The sequence below is a fragment of the Oncorhynchus mykiss genome, chromosome 12 (genome assembly GCF_057628025.1).
Source record: "Oncorhynchus mykiss isolate SJ-2025 chromosome 12, ASM5762802v1, whole genome shotgun sequence".
Lineage (NCBI taxonomy): Eukaryota > Metazoa > Chordata > Actinopteri > Salmoniformes > Salmonidae > Oncorhynchus > Oncorhynchus mykiss.
This window is the reverse complement of record NC_143033.1, coordinates 53,610,891-53,633,100: the sequence shown is the minus strand read 5'-3', so window position 1 is coordinate 53,633,100 and position 22,210 is coordinate 53,610,891. Positions and strand designations below refer to the sequence as shown.

Below are 22,210 nucleotides of genomic sequence, written 5' to 3'. Positions count from 1 at the left end.
ATGGAGCGATGGGTAACGATGCTTCGTGGGTGTCCGTTGTTGAGTGCAGAGGGTCCCGGGTATGGGCGAGGGGACGGTCTAAAGTTATACTGTTACACTGGGGGGGGTTCAGGAGAGGTCTCACTTTCTCTGCACACCTTGGGCAGTACACCCCTGGGGGTTTTATTTGTGGAGGGGTGGTCGAAAAATAATGCATTGTTCATCAAAACCTCCACAGACCTTAAAATGATTGAATCTTTCATACAATGTTGTTATGAAAGTATACCATCTAAACATGTTGTGTTGTTATACAACCTTTGCATGACATTAGACCAGAAAATTGTATGGAGTTTTTTCCTCTTGCTGAATTCAAGGTCAAAATCAACACGCTCCGCATTGCATTTTCAAATAACCTTTCAGCGATCTTTCACATAATTCTCAGACACCAACATGTATTTATTTTGCTTTTGGTTAGTGGTAACAGCACCAAACTGGTCTTCCCCACACATCCACACTGTTGTAGAATAGAAAAACAAGTCTATACCAGAGAACAACTCACAGACCATTGCTTTTAAAGAGACAGCCTTACATTAAAATACTGCATGACAGTAACTCAAATCTAATTGAATATAGTGGACAGATAATTGGTGCCTCTATAATACCCATCTCTGAATACATTAACCTTTATTCCATCCAATCTCTCCCCAGCAGGGTGTCCTATCCATTTATCCAACAGGTGCAAGATTTAAGTGAAACAAATGCACAGTAAGTCATATCCAATGGGGAATAATGATGATGCTAAGCTTGAACCTCTACCCCCAATCAATAATAGTTAACAATTTCATCAAACGTCTTTACTACTTTCCTCTGCGTACCACCTCTTAATATGACATTCTCAGTGGAAGTGGGATGAACATTCCTTGCAAAATGGCCATTGAAGCGAAACACAGAAAACAAGTTTCCATCCTGCAGCCTTATAGTATTTTATGTCAAACAGCCTGATCAATACGCTATCATTGTATATCAACAGGTAAAGTGTTACATGCCAAGAAGGCAGATTGAGAGTATTTAAAGGAATAGTCCAATTGTGTAATCAAAAGAGAGGCCATCAGCAAGATGTCAGAGGGGTTAGAGAGGCAGCTGCAGCAGTTAGTCAATGTCCATCTCTGGCAGTTTGTTGCCCTCTGCAGATTCAGGAGCCACCGTGCCCCCTGCTGCACCCTTCTCTGGGCTGCCTGGCTGGGCCTCTGTGCCCTCCTGTCCATTTACTGGCCCATTCTGCTCTGCCTTCTCATCCTTGGGGACCTCCACTTTAGGTTTGGGTTTTGACACGATTGGGTTGCAAGCCGAGTCAAGCTCCTACAAAGATGGAGAGAGGATATCATAGTTAGACATCTGGGACATTTTTACATTTGGATGAACATATGTCATATTAGGACCAGGAGTTTTCCTTGACCATGTGACCTGACCAGGCAAAACAGTTATTGGAAAGACTATGCAAACCGATTATTAGCACTTACCTTTGTTTTTGCCTGAATCTCTCTGACTTTGACAGCAGGCTCCTGGGTAAGATTGTGTTTGCTCTGCGCGTTCATTTTGCTGTTCATCCAGATCATGGCATCGTTCACCTGCTTATCCACCTTCAACATCTCCAACTCATCCAAATGCTCATACTGCTCCTCCTGGGTGTCAAGACAGGCATAAGGAACATTTCAGTGCTGGGAGACATTGAGATATCATTAGATGTCCAGTAGCTCAAGGTTGATAAAACTATGTGCACAACTATGCAATAATAATCTTATAAATTACCTTTGTTTTGTAAGCTTCTACAATCTTCATGAACTGTTGGATATGCTTTCCGAGTTCATCGAATGCTTTTGGCCTTTCCTCAGCCTCATTGTATCTTTCCCGGATGGGCTGCCCAAGTTTCTGAAGAAGGGACATTCAGTTCAGTCACCTGACACAATCTATCCTATGCTAAAACCAGAGACATGAATTGACCAACAATGTTACCTTTAATTCAGCCAGTTTGTCGATGTACACTTGTTTCTGTTGGTCCTCGCCGTCTTCATACAACCAGTTCTCGGTGTCCTCAAGTCTTAACGAAAAGGTGTCTCTGTCCTGCATTTGGAAAACATTCACTTGAATAACTCATCATTTGTTTTCAATGCGTGTAAGGTATATAGTGGCAATATACTCACAGATTCACTGACAAACTTCTCCAACAATCCATGCAGTTTGTCTCTCATATCATAGACGTACTCTTCTACGTTGTTCTTGGCATCGTTCCGCTCCTTCTCCAGCTTGTCCTGCATAATCATCTTACCCTGAGATGGACACATCAAATACATATTGTTTTATATTTTTACTTTCCTTCCCATCACAGCCTTGCTGTAGATAAAGATTGACATGCTCAAGCAAGTCATTAACCTTCAGTTTGAGTCACACAAAAATACTGTACACTAACTAGCCTTACGATTGACAATAATGTGTCAAGGTTATGCTTGTAAAACAATTGCTGAGACAACTACATACATTTCATGTCAATACAGGTTTTCAGCTAATTAAAAATAATTCATGACTGGACAAGTTGCCATGATATCCTACAATATTACCTCATTCTCCACAAACAGATTGACTGTGTCGTTGGTTAGTTGCCAGCGCAGGCTGTTTTCTATTGGGAGCTCGACAGTCTTCGTTTTCACTTTTGGTTTCTTTGCTGATGAAGCTTGATTCTTCTCTTTTCCATCCTCTGACGTCTAAGGTAAAAAAAAAAAATACACCTTTTAGATAAATGTGCACTGGTCCCATAAATAAGGCTATATCATGGGCTCCCGAGTGGCGCAGCGGTCTAAGGTACTGCATCACAGTGCTAGAGGTGCCACTACAAGACACCCTGGTTCGAATCCAGACTATCACAACCGGCCGTGATTAGGAGTCCCATAGGGCAGCGCACAATTGGCCCAGCGTCGTCCAGGTTTGGCCGTGTAGGCAGTCATTGTAAATATGAATTTGTTCTTAAACTGGCTTTCCTAGTTAAATATAGGTTACGTTTAAAATTAAAATCATTAATACATCTAGACAAAAAGCATCCCCTCAGAATGTCAGTGGTAGAAAAAGATGTTATCGCACTTATTATCAAAGGAAATACGCAGTCCGTTAGCTACCTCCATTTCCTCAGTCTCAGACTTCTTGTCAGCATTGTCTTTCTGTCCATCACCTTGGGCTTTCTCATCTTGGTCAGTCTGCATCTTACTCTGATGAGAAACATTCGATTAGCCATTAATGTGGAGTTAACACCACCAAGAGTTAGCTTGGCATCCCAGTGCACAGATCACATATTGGAGAAAGTCATCATTGTGAAAGAAAAAAAACCCACAGGGAATAGAAAATGGACACATCTGTCCTGGAACATATCTAACTTGTTCAGACATGACAGCTGAATTACCTGCCATTTTACTAAATATGTCTGGGCTGATAATTTTCCAATCAACTGGGTGTGGGTAGATTATAGGTTTGTGAAAACCGCGCCAAAACAAAGCACACAAACCTCGTCTTCCTTCCCAGTAAGGTCTGTCTCCATGGGCTCCTCTCCCTCAGTAGGTTTCAGGACCTCCACTAAGGAGGCACTGGACACGCTGAAGACACCGTGGACATTCACCCTAACTTTCACCTTAACCTTTGAGCTTTCACCATTCGCCTGGGGAACCACTTTCTGGACCACGAACTGACCTAAGGAGTTCACAAGTGGATTATTAGACACTGATTAACATGGCCTTAGAGCCAACCATTCAAAGTAAATTAACTGAATATGTGCAAGCCTATTGCTTATTAGACGGGTCTAGAGTTTCAGGCCTGTTTGTTTGGGTACCTATTGAGGGGTCTGGGTACGGCAGCTCTTTAGGGTTGTTGTAGTAGGCCTCCAAGGAGAAGGGCTCTCTCCGGTAGAACGTCAACACTTTGGAGAAGGGTGCTGCATGGTTCTTTGGGAATACCTCGCAATCACTGACATTGGAGGAGACAAGAAGATTGTGAGTCACTGCTGATCTGAGTTCAGTGCAATCAGTGTCAAATAAGCCTATGTCAAATGTAAAGAAGAGAGTTCACACCTTAACCCCTCCTCTGCAGCAGAGTTCCACTTCAAGGAGATGGGATAGGGCACAACATCAGTGATGGAAAACTCTCTGACTTTGAAGGCGGGGGACAGGATAGCACACTGGGGAGATCAATCACATGCATTATAACACATTTCAGGGGGGCTACATTACTAACTGGTTAACAACTGTATACAGTTCATGGCATGTCAACAGTAAGGTTATTTACTGCAAATAGTTTGTGCTAATCAGGTTGACAACTACAGTGATAACAACCAGTTCCGTGAGAGGCTAAAAACAGCGTGCCCATTTGCTGAAAAGGTCACTGGGGGCAGCGAGTCATGACATGATACCTGCAGTGCACATCCTCTTGCAACAGCCTCGTCTGCATTTAAAGTCATGCTCAGTTCTTTTCCAAAGAATTTGCAAACTCTTTCTTTGACGGCTGGGATCCTGGAGGCACCGCCCACTATTTCCACAGCATAGAGGTCTTCCTTCTTCAGCTCTGAACAATGCATGGAACACACCACCAGTCAAATTAAACAGCCCACCCAGGTGTTAGCAAGAACATGAACAGGCTGTGCTGAGGGATACTCCTGCTACTATTAGTACTACTACAGTTACTCACTGGCTTGTTCCATGACGCTGCGCAGGGGAGCCTCCACTTTGGCCAGAAGCCCTGCACACATCTCCTCAAAGTGGCCTCTGGAACAACAGTGGTCATGGGATATTAATAGATACCATACACACATGCAGCTGCTTGCATCATGACGATACACAGGCACCGAATGAAAACACTTCCTGACACATGGCTTTTCCACTGCGGATGGCCTAAATGTAATAGAGGTACTGTGATGGGTGAGAGGACTTGTATTTTGCTTCACCAACCTGTTAAGTTTCCCAGTGACGTCAATGTCATTCATGAAGCACTCAATGTTGAGTGGCAGATCAGAGGAATTGGCGCTCATCAGCTTCTTGAGCTTCTCACACTCCTGGTAGAGACGAACCAGGGCTCTGGGCTTGGTTTTCACATCCAGCTTGTACTTCTTGCCAAACTCCTCACAGAAATGGTTCACCAACACCTCGTCAAAGTCTTTGCCACCCAATGCTGCGTCAGACGCAGAAGCTAGCATCTGAAAAGAGAAAGAACATTAATTCCATGCCTTATTCTATTAAAAAAAAAAGTTTTGTACATATAAATAACATACTTTGAGCTTTCCTTTGTTGAAGGCACAGATGGAGACCTGATAACCAGAATGGCCCAAATCTACAAACACCACATTTCTTGGCTTTTCCTCAGGGGCAGGGAGATCTTGTTTATAGATCCCATATGCCAGTGTAACTGGAAGAATCAAAGAGACAGAAAAATCTGTTCAGACCAAGATTCCATGAGTTAACATTGCTCAGCGTTAGCATGGTAATGGCATTACCTGCAGTGGTCTCATTCATAAGTCGTAGGCAGTTGAGTCCTGCAATCTGAGCAGCATCTATAACGGACCTCCTCTCTGCGTCAGTGTAGAAGCTGGGGACCTGGAGCACATTTAGGAAAAATGATGACCCTTAACAAAAACGTCATCCTTGACTGCTTATACTGTGTGATAAAACATTTACTCTTTAGAAAAGATATGGAGTTACAATAGGGCATAGGCGTCGCTGTAGGAATGACATTTTGCTAACCAAAAAATACTGCTCTGTATCTTTACATCTCTGGGCCTCGTCTAAGTAGATGTAAAACTGCTTACAGAGATAACACAATCAGCCACAGGTTTCTTCATTGCGGTCTCAGCAGTCTCCTTCAGTTTGGTCAGCAGCATGGCAGTGACTTGTTCAATGCTGAAGACTTTCTCCTCCTCCATGTACATCACCTAGTAAAAAGTATAGTAACGAAGTACAAACGTCTTGAAGATTGAATATCTCAACTGTTCAGCCTCTACCACCATGATGGATCAAGTGCTAAAACAGAAAGTATACTTCACTTTTGATCATTTACCTTGATCCCGGTCGACCCAGAAGGCAACTGGGCCAGGTCGTAAACCAGGCTAGATTTTGCTGACTGGACATAGGGGTCTGAAAATGCCCTGCCATGGAATCGCTTGAACCCTTGAACAGTGTTCTTACAATTTGTTACAACCTTTCAAAAACAAAACAACAAATACCATGATCAAATAACATTCTACTTTATTTTAACAACTGAATTGTATTAGCTATAAGGTTTAAGCTTACCTGGCCTTTGGCTGCCGCTCCTATTGAACGATTACGTGGTCCAAAGGACACACATGCTCTGAAAAAAAAGTGAAGATGGAAGGATCTGTTATCAATAACCTGTGTGCATGGTGCTCAAAATTGTTTACCCCTACATGCTTAACTGCCACAACAGACAAAACTCGCAATGCCAACATGATGATGTCAGCGAGAGGTTAATGCACCAAAATGTAGACAACCCAATTGCATGCCGATGTCACTACACCCGTATAGTTAAGCTGACAAGCAAAGTATAGTAAATCTTACAATGCAGTAATGTATAACGAAACCTCATTATTAATAAAAGGCTGACAATAATTATCTTCCACAGTTATTTGCTACCCTGATTAACAACTTAATCTCAGACCGATTTAAATCTCAGACCGAGGTCAGGTGCAGAGATGACAAGAATTTCGAGACTACCTGCCGAAGGTGATTACTAATTAGGGTGGCAGGTAGCCTAGTGGCTAGTGCATTGGGCCAGAAACAAAAAGGTTGTTGGTTCAAATACTCGAACCGACAAAGTGAAAAATCTGTTCGTGTGCCCTTGAGCAATAGCTGACCCTGTACAGCAGGGCTGCACAACCTTCTTCTTGGAGATCTACTGTCCTGTAAGCGTTCAGTCCAACCCTACTTTAGCATCTCTGATTCAGCTAGTTAAGGTCTTGTTGAGAAGCTAATCATAGAATCAGGTGTGTTAAATTAGGGTTGAACTGAAAACCCACAGGACTGTAGCGCTCCAGGAAGAGGGTTGGGCAGCCCTGCTGTACAACACCACATTCACTGCACCTGTCTGGTGTATGTGTCAATAAAACATCCATTATACTAGTGGAAGTATACTGTATATCAGAATCATCACAAGTAGTATGTAAATCAAACATATGGATGTGTCACTCACTGACATGTATTTTAGCAACCCCACTCTGTAATCATTGACTTAAAGTGGAACTGACAGCATTTTAACTACAATGAACAGAAATATAAATGCAACATGTAAAGTCTTGGTCCAATTTTTCATGAACTGAAAGAAAAGATGCCAGAAAATGTTCCATACATACAAAAAGTACACATTTGCCAAGATAATCCAGACACCTAACAGGTGTGGCATATCAATAAGCTAAATAAACAGCATGATCATTACACAGGTGCACCTTGTGCTGAGGACAATAAAAGGCCACTAAAATGTGCAGTTTTATCACACAATACAAAGCCACATATGTATTAAGTTGAGGAAGTGTGCAATTGGCATGCTGACTGCAGGAATGTCCAACAGAGCTGTTGACAGAATGTAATTTTTCTACCATAAGCCGCCTCTGTTTCAGAGAATTTGGCAGTACATCCAACCTGCCTCAACTGCAGACCACCTGTAACCACGCCAGCCTAGGACCTACATATCCTGCTTCTTCACCTGTAGGATCGTCTGAGGAGGGGAATGGGGGTGCTCAGGAGTATTTATGTCTGTAATAAATACCTTTTGTGAGAAAAACTAATTCTGCTAAACTGGACCTGGCTCCCAAGGGAGTGGACCTGGCTCCCAAGGGAGTGGACCTGGCTCCCAAGGGAGTGGACCTGGCTCCCAAGGGAGTGGACCTGGCTCCCAAGGGAGTGGACCTGGCTCCCAAGGGAGTGGACCTGGCTCCCAAGGGAGTGGACCTGGCTCCCAAGGGAGTGGACTTCCCAGGCCCAGTCATGTAAAATCCATAGATTAGGGCCTAATGAATTTCAATTGACTAATTCCCTTCTATGAACTGTAAATCAGTAAAATCTTTGAAATTGTTGTTTATATTTTTGTTCAGTATACTTTGTCGATATTAATAATAATAAGTCACAAATATAAAATTCCAAGTTTATGGTTCAAAACCAATTTTATAAGAGGTTTAAAAATAGGTTATATTTGACTCAAAATACAATGAAATACAGTAAGGCATTGCTGGCAGAATAGATGCATGATTTATATAATTCGCCAAGAGCATTATTTCTTTAACTACCAAGAAATCTATCAGGTTGTAAATCACAGCTGGGCTGGTACATTGTTTTCTGCCTCCACCCATTCGGATGCATTGTTTCAGTTTCAATTACACAATATTTTAAACAAAAACGGGTGATCATAACTAAGGCTGGGAAGGTCAATACAATCAAACTAGCAAAGGCAATGAACACAAGTCAGTCATAACGTGGCTAATAGGCTAGCACACGTGTCAAACAAGGCCCGCAGGCAGAATACGAAACACAAGCGAGTATAAATAAGTTAACAGTGGAGTCATCTACGCTGAACAAAAATATCAACACATCACAAAGTGTTGGTCCCATGTTTCATGGGATGAAATTAAAGATCACAAAAATGTGCACACAACACAATGCCACAGATGTCTCAAGTTGAGGGAGCGTACAATTGGCATACTGACTGCAGAAATGTCAACCAGAGCTGTTGCCAGAGAACGTAATGTTAATTTCTCTACCATAAACCACACCCAATGTCATTTTAGAGAATTTGGCAGTACGTCCAACTGGCCTCAAAACTGCAGAGAACACATATGGTGTCGTGTGGGCGAGCAGTTTGCTGATGTCAACGTTGTGAACCGAGTGCCCCATAATGGCGGTGGAGCTATGGTATGGGCAGGCATAAGCTACAGACAATGAACACAATAGCATTTTATCAATGGCAACCTGAATGCACAGAGATACCATGATGAGATCCTGAGGCCCATTGGCGTGTCATTCATCCACCGCTATCACGTTTCAGCATGGTAATGCACGGCTCCATGTCGCAAGGATCTGTACACAACTCCTGGAAGCTGAAAATGCCCCAGTTTTTCCATGGCCTGCATACTCAGACATGTCACCCATTGATCATTTTTGGGATGCTCTGGATCGACGTGTACAACAGCATGTTCCAGTTCCCATCAATATGTCAAAGTAAGCATTTCACTGTAAGGTGAATTACCTGTTGTATTCAGCGCATGTGCCAAATACATTTATTTTAATATCCTGCAACTTTGGACAGCCATTGAAGACGAGTGGGACAACACTCCACAGGCAACAATCAACAGCCTGATCCACTCTATGTGAATGAGATGCGTCACGCTGTATGTGGTAAATGGTGGTCACAACAGGTTCTTATCCACACTCCTACATTAAAAAAAAGGTATCTTAATTCATAAATGATGGCCTAATGAATATATTTAAATTGACTGATTTCCTTATATGAACTAACTCAATTGTGGTTGGTTGAGTATACTTTATTTCATTACAGCCTATTGCGCTTGCGTCTGTAAATTCAACTTCAATTGTGCTGCTTTCGTGTGTCCTGTTTACAGCGAGCAGAGGGAAAGTGTACAAACATTCCACAGTCCTAGCTAGGCTACTAAAATATTGCAGTCTAGCGTCAGTTAAAGCTTGACAATGAATAACCAAAAAACAAATCCTGCAATAAAACACCATGCAAAGAAGAAACATGTAGGCCTATTACAACAACATTTGAGCAGTAGCCTATGCTGCACTCAACTACAAGACATTGAGTGCACCATACAGAAATGCTGAATTCAACCACCCTGGTGATCCATGCAGTGTAAAACAATTAAAAACATGTTAAGTTTAAATGTTACAACAACCTATAGCTACGTTTTTTTGTTACTGGAGTTATTAAATACTTTTTGATTAGGGTCGCAGTATATTATGCACATCAGAAAGCATAGCAGCAAAGGCTGGACAAATGTATATTTTGTTCAAATTAGGGATGCACGATATATCGATGGACATATCAAAATCGGACGATATTAGCCAAAAATGCCAACATCGGTATCGGCCCGGTCTAGTTTAACGCCGATGTTAAAAACCGATGTCAAAGATACCGTGCATACCTATATAACGTAGGTACATGATGTAATAATAATTTGTAATAATAATAATTTGTGGGTTGCCTTCTGAATAAAAGTATGTAATCGACAGTGATGCAAATGAATACAAATAGTAAAATTATGCCATACTTTTATTTTGAAGGATAACTGCAAAGTCCACTATTGTGGCTCACATAGATGGTCTGACCGCCATTAATCAAATAAGAACCGTCTTATAAATTAGGGTTATTTTAGATGACAGCTAGCTATATAGTTAGCTAGCTAACTATAGCTACTGAAACAGATTATGTTGTGTTATTCGACATGTGAAAGTGTTATTGACGTGCATCTTTTCCCACGTCTTATCCAAGATGGCGTAGCAATCAGACGTCTTTGTCCTTCGTCTTGTCCCATGTATATATCTTTTTATATCTTTTTCTTCGCATATCTTTTTTTATATTTTTCTAAACCTCAACTTCAAAATACTCTCCTGCAACCCGGCTCACACTATGTGGTGTGGATCTGTTTTTTTCAAAAGTTTTTTTTATTTACTTCGGAACTGGAAACACCCAACAGAAGCTAGCCAGCTCACTAGCTCCTAGCTAGTAGTCAGCTAACCACTGCTAGCGGTCATCAGCTAACCTTTAGCTCGGAAAGCTCTCGCCAGTTTGTACAACGCGACTCAAACCAGAGCATACCGAACCAATTTTCTCTTCATATCCCCGGATTCCTACCGCAAGCTCGGAACCGTTTCACCTGGATCATCGCAGCTAGCTAGCTGCTATACGAGTGACTACTCCTGGCTAACGTCTGTCCCGAAGCAAGCACCAATTAGCCTGGAGCTTGCCCTTGCTAGGCCCATTCTCCCAGCTAGCTGATGAGGCCTATCAGCCACTCCTGGTAAGGAAAACGGAACCCCACAGATCGGACGGAAAACGGAACCCCACCTACATGACTAAATTCTCACGCCGACTCTCTTCTCTGTATACATCAATGATGTCGCTCTTGCTGCTGGTGATTCTCTGATCCAACTCTACGCAGACAACAACATTCTGTATACTTCTGTTCCTTCTTTGGACACTGTGTTAACAACCCTCCAGGCGAGCTTCAATGCCATACAACTCTCCTTCCGTGGCCTCCAAATGCTATTAAATTAATGTAAAAATATATGCATGCTCTTCAACCGATCGCTGCCCACACCTGCCCGCCCGTCCAGCATCACTACTCTGGACGGTTCTGACCGAGTGTATGTGGACAACTACAAATACCTAGGTGTCTGGCTAGACTGTAAACTCTCCTTCCAGACTCACATTAAGCATCTCCAATCCAAAATTAAATCTAGAATCGGCTCCCTATTTCACAACAAAGCATTGTTCACTCATGCTGCCAAACATACCCTCATAAAACTGACCATCCTACCGATCCTCGACTTCGGCAATGTAATTTACAAACTAGCCTCCAACACCATACTCAACAAATTGGATGCAGTCTATCACAGTGCCATCCGTTTTGTCACCAAAGCCCCATATACTACCCACCACTGCGACCTGTACGCTCTCGTTGGCTGGCCCTCGCTTCATACTCGTTGCCAAACCCACTATCTCCAGGTCATCTACAAGTCTCTGCTAGGTAAAGCCCCGCCTTATCTCAGCTCACTGGTCACTATAGCAGCACCCACCCGCAGCATGCGCACCAGAAAGTATACCTCACTGGTCACCCTCAAAGCCAATTCTTCCTTTGGCCGCCTCTCCTTCTAGTTCTCTGCTGCCAATGACTGGAACGAACTGTAAAAATCACTGAAGCTGGAGACTCATATCTCCCTCACTAGCTTTAAGCACCAGCTGTCAGAGCTGCTTACAGTAGAGGTTGACCGATTAATCGGAGTGGCCGATTAACTAGGGCCGATTTCAAGTTGTCATAACAATCGGAAATCTGTAATTTTGGATGCCGATTTTTTTTTAAACGCCTTTATTTAATCTTTATTTAACTGGGCAAGTCAGTTAAGAACACGTTCTTATTTTCAATGACGGCCTAGGAACGGTGGGTTAACTGCCTCGCTCAGGGGCAGAACGACAGATTTTTACCTTGTCAGCTCAGGGATTCAATCTTGCAACCTTACGGTTAACTAGTCCAATGCCTCACGAGGAGCCCGCCTGTTATGCGAATGCAGTAAGAAGCAAAGGTAAGTTGCTAGCTAGCATTAAACTTAATCAATCATAAATCACTAGTTATAACTACACATGGTTGATGATATTTCTAGTTTATCTAGCGTATCCCGCGTTGCATATAATTGATGCAGTGCGCATTCGCGAAAAAGGACTGTATATATTTTTAAACCTGCATATTCAGCTAAAAGAAATCTAGGTTAGCAGGCAATATTAACTAGGTGAAATTGTGTCACTTCTCTTGCGTTCATTGCACGCAGTCAGGGTATATGCAACAGTTTGGGCCGCCTGGCTCATTGCAAACTAATTTGCCAGAGTTGTATGTAATGATGACATAACATTGAAGGTTGTGCAATGTAACAGGAATATTTAGACTGATGCCACCTGTTAGATAAAATACGAAACGGTTCTGTATTTCACTGAAAGAATAAACATCTTGTTTTTGAGATGATAGTTTCCGGATTTGACCATATGACCTAAGGCTCGTATTTTTGTGTGTTATTATATTAAAATTAAGTCTATGATTTGATAGAGCAGTCTGACTGAGCGATGGTAGGCACCAGCTGTTCTGAGCAAGGAACTTAAATGTTAGCTTTCTTACATGGCACATATTGCACTTTTACTTTCTTCAACACTTTGTTTTTGCATTATTTAAACCAAATTGAACATGTTTCATTATTTATTTGAGGCTAAATTGATTTTATGTATATATTATATTAAGTTAAAATAAGTGTTCATTCAGTATTTTTTGTAATTGTCATTATTATATATATATATTATTATTTGTTTATATATTTGTTAAAAATAGGCCGATTAATCAGTATCGTCTTTTTTGTCCTCCAATAAATCGGCATCAGTGTTGAAAATCATAATTGGTCGACCTCTAGTTTACAGATCACTGAACCTGTACATAGCCCATCTGTAAATAGCCCATCCAACTCCCTCATCCCATACTGTATTTATCTGTCTTGCTCCTTTGCACCCCAGTATCTCTACCTGCACATTCATCTTCTGCACATCTACCATTCCAGTGTTTAATTGCTATATTGTAATTACTTCACCACCATGGCCTATTTATTGCCTTACCTCCCTTATCCTACCTCATTTGCACATACTGTGACCTTTTCTACTGTATTATTGACTGTATGTTTGTTTACTCCATGTGTAACTCTGTTGTTGTATGTGTCGAACTGCTTTGCTTTATCTTGGCCAGGTCGCAGTTGCAAATGAGAACTTGTTCTCAACTAGCCTACCTGGTTAAATTATGGTGAAATAAATAAAAAATAAACATGTAAAGACCCAAACGGCATTCCATAGAAATCCTGGTTCAGAATGAAATAACTGAACAAATTAACAACAAAACAGCACAGCCAGTAAGTGAAAGAAATAGGGTTTGATTATGTTTTGCAGGTAATGGGGATACACTTAACTGCCAACAAAATAACTTGTTGGTCAGTGTGGTGTGTGAGTAACCTTTAACTAGGCAAGTCCGTTAAAAACAAATCTTATTAACAAATGGTGGCCTGGACCACACTGAGTCAATTGTGCGCCGCTCTATGGGACTCCCAACCACGGTCGGATAAGATACAGCCTGGATTCGAACCAGGGACTGCAACTGAGATGCAGTGCCTTAGACCGCTGCGTCCGTGTGTGTTAACCTCTCTGCACACGGAACCCGGTAGCGGGATGAAATTCGACAACATAGGGTGATCGCTACATAAATAGTCATATTAAACATTCACGAAAATACAAGTGTCTCACATGTTTCGAAAGCCTAGAATCTTGCTAATCCAACTGCGTTGTCAGATTTAAAAAAGGATTTACTGCGAAAGAATACGATGTGATTATCTGAGGATAGAGCCCCATAAAAAACAACTATTTCAACCAGCACAGGCGTAACAAAATCAAACTGTAATAAAATAAATGGTTTACCTTTGATGATCTTCCTCTGTTTGCAATCCCAATGCTCATTGTTACACAATGAATGGTCTATTGTTTGATAAAATCCATTTTTATAGCCTAACACAAAACATTTTGTGAACCGCTTGTGTAGTGAATTCTGTCTCATTCCGTTTTTGACGACACACTCGAAGTAAATACACACACAGAACGTGACTTTTCCAGTCATGTTTGGTTTCATTGCAATCAACTGGTTTGTTTAACACAACCAAACCTGATGGGTCATTTTGTGGGACGTATTGACTGAAAGAAACCATTTGAAGACAACAAGTAACGACATCATTGTGCACCAATGATTTGCCCGCTGTTTCGTTGATTGACTGTATTTTAACCCAATGACCACTGATCGTCTTGAAATCTAGCTGGGTAGATAGCCAATGAGCTGAGGTAAACGGCAATATGTAATGTTTGTGTTGGAAGACCAACCCATGTAGTAAACTCCGGCGTAAAGAGGGTCATTCGCCATTGAAGTTTCATACCGGAAGGAGCAACGGATGTTGCGCACAGCGTTGTTTTTGTAAAGCGCATACTCAGCTGTTTATATATCAATCAGTATGGCAACTAAGTCAAGGAAAGCTAAATCTAAGTCTAGATATACAGATGTACACACAATTTTAGAAGAAATTGATTGAGGACGATTCATTTAGCGATTCCTAAATGGGGGAATATTTTTTTAACTGAGAGGACATCGTTTTGGACTGGTAAGTTATTCTCATGTTAATGCCGTTGTTTGAAATTTATAATATAAAATATTATTTGTGAAATAGCCTATTTGAGGCTGTTGAGGGGAGGGGAGGCCCACAACAATGGCCAAAGTGAAATGGAGACAGTAAATACAGCTGGTCTGTCATAATATGAGACAGTAGATCTAGGTGAAATGTCATAATATAAATGAGACAGTAGATCTAGCAGGTCTATAATATATTAAACCGCATGTTCCTTGTACTCTATACATATCTGTTCATTATACCTGCTGATACAGGGCTCATATGTGAAACTATTCTAACTGAACATTTTCTTTCACAGTGACAGTGACACTACTGCAATATACAGTATCCTATGTACATAAATGAACATTATAATGAGCCATATTTTTTCAAATAAAACAATAGTCACTTTGGGTCACAGTTAATTTTTTTTTTATAAAAACAAATATAGGATATGTCTGGTCTGCAAATTTGCTGTTTTTCCTCCCCCAATAAAGCCTGTGCACTGATTGAGTTTGACACCCCTGGGTTGACATATCTATTTATGTAGCTAGCTATTTATTTAACAACCTAAAACCACAGAATATAATGTTAGGTAGCTAGGAGGATGTCATGTCATTGGAGTAGTGGGTGAAGGATTGACTTTTCCCCCTCATATTGTTTTTTGGTTGCATTTTGTTAGCTAGCAAGATATGTAAATTCCTTTGCTAGCTATGCTGAACTTGAACAATGTATCTACAGTTAGCATCTCTCTTAGTTGATCTTATGTATTTGGCATCAATTAAATGGGTGGGCAGACAGGCAAGTTGGGACAAGCATACATGGGCAGGCAAGCTGCAGAAGGACGAGCAGGCTACTATTCCCCATCAGGGCTATGTTGAGGTCCAAGTTTGAGAGGGTTTATCGAAAGTTCCCTCGTTAAATTTGAAATAATCTCGCTCTGGATGGCATTAGTTGTTGATCTTGTTTACATGCATAGTCCACTAACCCTACCTTTTCATGGTTGTTTGATCAATAGGACTGAAGTACTCAAATGTAGGACTCCCCCTGTGGTATTTACATATTTGCAGGAATCCATTCAGGTGTATTTTGTGGCAAATTCGTTCTAATGCTCTAAAGTCGCACTGTTACTAAACATACAGTCCAGTTCAAAGTCAATGATGGCAGGCTGGTGTGGAAAATGGCTTATTTGCATGTAGGCCTACCGCAGCTCTGATTGGCTATGGTGCACTGGTCTGCACAACATGTTTTTTTGTGGTTTTATTTGGTGCAGTGTCTATTAGTTGTCCAAAACGCATGGCTGCTTTCTCACTACATGTCCATAGAATTTTCACAAATGCCATATATATCATTCTCAAACATGCGAAAATGTCAAAACATAAAATAATTTTAAAGTCAATCTTCCTGAGGGTACATTTGAACAGATTTTAATATGATTTAATGTAGCTAAAACACTAGCTGTAAATTAAAAATGTTGCCAGTGGTGCCATAAACGAATATGGAAAGGATAAGAATACATTTTTACTACATTTGGGATCATTACATCTCATTATACTTTGCGACATAGCTTTACGCTCTGCAAAATTGCTAGAATATTCCTACCAGCGATTAACGGACGTCATCATACATAGCAAGCAAGCTACTACAGTAAGCAGTTTCCACTAGTTACCCCAGCTACAAAGTAAAAATGGCTATATCGTAAACATTATTGAAAACAAACATTTGCTTTTTTGTCTTCATTTAATGTTAGTCATAAGGTTAGCAGTGTGGTTACGGTTAGTATTAAGGTTACATTTAAAAATTAGATTTTCGTTAGAGAATTTGTAGAAATGGGCGGGGTTTATTACTTTATGGCTGTGTTAACTAAACGCAGTAAGTGGTGAGCTAGCTAACTGGCTAGTTAGCTATGATAGTAGGCACCCGCCTTATGATAACTTACTGCTAGTCAGCAACCATTATCTAGTTAAATACACATGTGAAATAAGACCATATAATAATAACGATAATTACAATTGCCGACAAAACGGGATGAATAACGCTATCCAGCGGAAATCACGTGCAGTAGCTAGTAACGTTACCCTGCACACACACACACAACTGTTAGCCAAATGGCTAGCTAACGTTAGTTGTCAAGGCCGCAGAAACTGGCCACTCACAAACCAAATGTATTTGTTTCAAGTGGATGGCAAATCTCGACTAGTGAAACGAGTTTTAAAATGTTCTACTTACGGTGTACTTCGGTCGCTATATTCGTTAGCCACGGTTTCAATTCCTCCGGCTCGAGCTACAGCAACATAGCAGCTTTGAAAGCCCAGATCAATTCCCACCACTGACATCTTCCACGCTACCTTGCCTGTATTCTACTACTGTATGAAATGGAGACGTAGATAACTCTTCTTTTTTTTTTAAACAGAAACGTGTTTGAATTATTTTGAAAGACGTATAAAAGTCAGTGGATAATGTTAAATCAAAAGTGTAAATTCAAATTGAATTCATAATCCACAGCACAATACGGAGTACTCTGGTGGTAGTGGTGCACACCGGTAGATGCAAGGTGGTTTTGCGAGTTCACGCGGAATCTTAATGCAATATCGCGAGAATTGAATAGTTCTCGATGGCTCTAGACCTTTCTGTCAATAGATATTTGGCTCTGAACCTTTCTATTTGAAAGATTTCATTCTGAACCAGGACCTTCTTATTCTATCAGCTTTATATGGAGGTTGGCAACCAACTTTAAGGTGCATTACCGCCTCCAACTGGACAGGAGTGTGGACCAGAGACATTGAAGGTCTCAATCCTACCTGGCTCTTCAACCCCATTACTCCTCAAATCTAATAACAATCGCTCCCTTTCCCTCACATATTTCTGGCACAGAAACAAATAAAATTGTATTTCTCATATGCGCCGAATACAGCAGGTGTAGATCTTACAGTGAAATGCTTACAAGCTTACAATGCAGTTTTAAGAAAAAATAATCGTTAAGTAAAAAATAGATACATAGAAAATAAAAGTAGAAAATAATTAAACAGCAGCAGTAAAATAACAATAACGATATAATAGTGATATAATAGCTATATACAGGGGGTACTGGTGCAGAGTTAATATGCGGGGGCACCGGTTAGTCAAGGTAATTGAGGTAATATGAACAGGTAGGTAGAGTTAAAGTGACTATAGATAATAAACAGAGAGTAGCAGCAGCGTAGAAGAGGGGTCTGGGTAGCCCTTTGATTAGCTGTTCATGAGTCTTATGGCTTGGGGGTAGAAGCTGTTAAAAAGCCTTTTGGACCTAGACTTTGTGCTCTGGTAGAACATGTTCCACTGTCTCCATCTCCTTCTGACAATGATCACAGTCGGATGTTTCCCCACCAATTTCAATGTACTATTTTTTTTTTTTTTTTTTTTTTTTTTACCTTTATTTAACCAGGCAAGTCAGTTAAGAACAAATTCTTATTTTCAATGACGGCCTGGGAACAGTGGGTTAACTGCCTGTTCAGGGGCAGAACGACAGATTTGTACCATGTCAGCTCGGGGGTTTGAACTCGCAACCTTCCGGTTACTAGTCCAACGCTCTAACCACTAGGCTACCCTGCCGCCCCCTACTATTGAGCCTTGTGTGTCCCAGTCTCAGCCTTGTGACTACACTTTCCTCCCTTCTCTCGGCCTGAGGACCTCCCTGCCCCCACCTTTTCCAGGATCTTATACAGGTGTCTTCCCTTTCTCTCCCTGTTCCACAACTTTTGCCATTTGTTTTTCACCAATTTCTTATTAACCCCTTGGCTTCTGCTTTACTGACTGACAATTCCATCTCAACATAAGGATGTCTAAGAGCCTGCTTGGCGATGACATCCACATCCTCATTCTCCTCTACTCCCATATGAGCTAGTACCCAGAGGAACATCACACATACCCCCATCTGTTTCACCCTACAGTCATGGCTAAAAGTTTTGAGAATGACATAAATATTAATTTTCACAAAGTCTGCTGCCTCAGGTTGTATGATGGCAATTTGCATATACTCCAGAATGTTACGAAGAGTGATCAGATTAATTGCAATTAATTGCAGAGTCCCTCTTTGCCATGCAAGTAAATTGAATCCCCAAAAAACATTTCCACTTCATTTCAGCCCTACCACAAAAGGACCAGCTGACATCATGTCAGTGATTCTCTTGTAAACACAGGTGTGAGTGTTGATGAGGACATGGCTGGAGATTACTCTGTCATGCTGATTGAGTTCGAATAACAGACTGGAAGCTTCAAAAGGAGGGTGGTGCTTGGAGTCATTGTTCTTTCTCTGTCAAACATGGTTATCTGCAAGGAAACATGTGCCGTCATCATTGCTTTGCACAAAAGGGTTTCACAGGCAAGGATATTGCTACCAGTAAGATTGCACCTAAATCAACCATTTATTGGATCATCAAGAACTTCAAGGAGAGCGGTTCAATTGTTGTGAAGAATGCTTCAGGGTGCCCAAGAAAGTCCAGCAAGCGCCAGGACCGTCTCCTAAATTTGATTCAGCTGCGGGATCGGGGCACCACCAGTACAGAGCTTGCTCAGGAATGGCAGCAGGCAGGTGTGAGTGCATCTGCACGCACAGTTAGGCAAAGACTTTTGGAGGATGGCCTGGTGTCAAGAAGGGCAGCAAAGAAGCCACTTCTCTCCAGGAAAAACATCAGGGACAGACTGATATTCTGCAAAAGGTACAGAGATTGGACTGCTGAGGACTGGGGTAAAGTCATTTTCTCTGATTAATCCCTTTCTGATTGTTTGTGGCATCCGGAAAAAAAGTTTGTCCGGAGAAGACAAGGTGAACGCTACCATCAGTCCTGTGTCATGCCAACAGTAAAGCATCCTGAGACAATTCATGTGTGGGGTTGCTTCTCAGCCTAGGGAGTGGGCTCACTCACAATTTTGCCTAAGAACAATAAAAAATGGTACCAACACATACTCCGAGAGCAACTTCTCCCAACCATCCAGGAATAGTTTGGTGATGAACAATGCATTTTCCAGCATGATGGAACACCTTGCCATAAGGCAAAAGTGATACCTAAGTGGCTCGTGGAACAAAACATAGATATTTTGGGTCCATGGCCAGGAAACTCCCCAGACCTTAATCCCATTGAGAACTTGTGGTCAATCCTCAAGAGGCGGGTGGACAAACAAAAACCCACAAATTCTGACAAACTCCAACCATTGATTATGTAAGAATGGGCCCAGAAGTTAATTCACAGTATGCCAGGGCGGATTGCCCTGACTCTTTGCATCAAATTCATGTAATTGTCAATACAAGTCTTTGACACTTATGAAATGCTTGTAATTATACTTCAGTATTCCATAGTAACATCTGACAAAAATATCTAAAGACACTGAAGCAGCAAACGTTGTGGAAATTAATATTTGTGTCATTCTCAAAATGTTTGGCCACGACTGTATACACACACTGCAAAAACTCATACAATACATCCTGTCTGCTCTGAGACACAAATGCATTTAAGCTCATCAGCGCTGCACAGGAGTCAGAGCAGATGACTACTCTGTCTGGCCTCACCTCCTCCACCCATTGTGCAGCCAATAGTATTGCTAACAACTCCATTGTGTAAACAGATACATGATCTGTTTCTCTTTTGGTCACTGCCACCTTAAACTCAGGAACACTAAAAGCTGCACCTGTCCTCCCTGTTTTAGGGTCCTTAGATCCATATGTGAATATATTCAAGAAAGCATAGTATTGTGTTTGTAAATATTCGCAACTGAATCTACTCCTTCCTCAACATCTCTTACCCTATCAAGCAACCCTAGATCTGTCAGTGGCTGATAGAGAAACCAAGGTGGGATAGCAGGAAGAACCACAGAGGGCTAAACTCCCTCCCAAACAACCCCATCTCTCTGGCCATGCCACTGCCTATCCACCCAAGGCTTGTATTCAGATTTCGTTCATCTTCCCAGTACTCTAGGAGTACCTTTTCTGTAGGATGTGTAACCTTATCTCCTTGTAGAATTACTCAATATGTCACGGCCATCTGTTCTTAACTTTAACGGCATCTCTCCCAAAGCTACCTGCATCACTACCACCGGGAAGGTCCTGAGTGCTCCACAACATATTCTTAGGGCTTGGGCCTGGATTACATATTTTTTTAAGATGTCTGAGCTGCTGATTACTTCCATAATCTAGTGATGACCTTTACAGCGCTATATACCGTGCATTCGGAAAGTATTCAGACCCTTTGACTTTTTCCATATTTTGTTACATTACAGCTGTATTGTAAAATGGGTGGAAAAAAATAGTCAATCTATCCACATAATGACAAAGCGAAAACAGGTTTTTAGATATTTTAGCAAATTTATAAAACATAAAAAACAGAAATATCTTATTTATGTAAGTATTCAGACCCTTTGCTTATGAGATGTGAAATTGAGCTCAGGTGCATCCTGTTTCCATGGATCATCCTTGAGATATTTCCACAACTTCATTGGAGTCCACCTGTGGTAAATTCGAAAGATTAGACATGATTTGGAATGGCACACACCTGTCTATATAAGTTCCCACAGTTGACAGTGTATGTCAGAGCAAAATCCAAGTCATGAGGTCGCACAAATTGTTTGTAGAGCATCAAGACAAGATTGTGTCAAGGCACAGATCTGGGGAAGGGTACCAAAACATTCTGTAGTATTGAAGGTCCACAAGAATGCAGTGGTCTCAATCATTCTTAAATTGAAGAAGTTTGGAACCACCTAGATTGAGCAATTGGGGAAGAAGGACCTTGGTCAAGGAGGTGACCAAGAATCCGATGGTCACTCTGACAGAGCTCCAGAATTAATCTGTGGAGATGCGAAAACCTTCCAGAAGGACAACCATCTCTGCAGCATTCCACCAATCAGGCCTTTATGGTAGAGTGGCCAGACGGAAGCCACTCCTCAGTAAAAGGCACACGTCAGCCTGCTTGGAAGTTGCCAAAATGCACCTAAAGAACTCTCAGACCATGAGAAACAAGATTCTCTGTGTCTGATGAAACCAATATTGCGTCACGTCTGGAGGAAAGCTGGCACCATCTCCATGGTGAAGCATGGTGGTGGTAGCATCATGCTGTGGGAGTGTTATTCAGTGTCAGGGACTGGGACACAATCCTAGTCAGGATTGAGGAAAAGATGAACGGAGCAATGTACAGACAGATCCTTGATGAAAACCTGCTGCAGAGAGCTCAGGACCTCAGACTGGGGCAAAGGTTCACCTT

At 41.5% G+C, this 22,210-nt stretch overlaps 1 protein-coding gene across 1 annotated transcript; it reads right to left on the bottom strand.

Moving 5' to 3' along the window:
- Positions 1-414: 414 nt before the first annotated feature.
- Positions 415-17,699, bottom strand: LOC110537762 (heat shock 70 kDa protein 4). Its single transcript, XM_021624134.3, has 19 exons — positions 17,211-17,699; positions 6,297-6,354; positions 6,064-6,204; positions 5,816-5,938; positions 5,504-5,603; positions 5,282-5,415; positions 4,962-5,206; positions 4,702-4,778; positions 4,427-4,578; positions 4,089-4,195; positions 3,851-3,984; positions 3,530-3,711; positions 3,147-3,236; positions 2,595-2,738; positions 2,181-2,306; positions 1,993-2,100; positions 1,789-1,908; positions 1,500-1,661; positions 415-1,338 (listed from the first exon to the last, which is right to left on the bottom strand). Exons 1-19 carry the CDS (start codon positions 17,315-17,317, stop codon positions 1,129-1,131), a joined length of 2,520 nt encoding a protein of 839 aa, XP_021479809.1. The 5' UTR covers positions 17,318-17,699; the 3' UTR covers positions 415-1,128.
- Between the last annotated feature and the right edge of the window lie 4,511 nt (positions 17,700-22,210).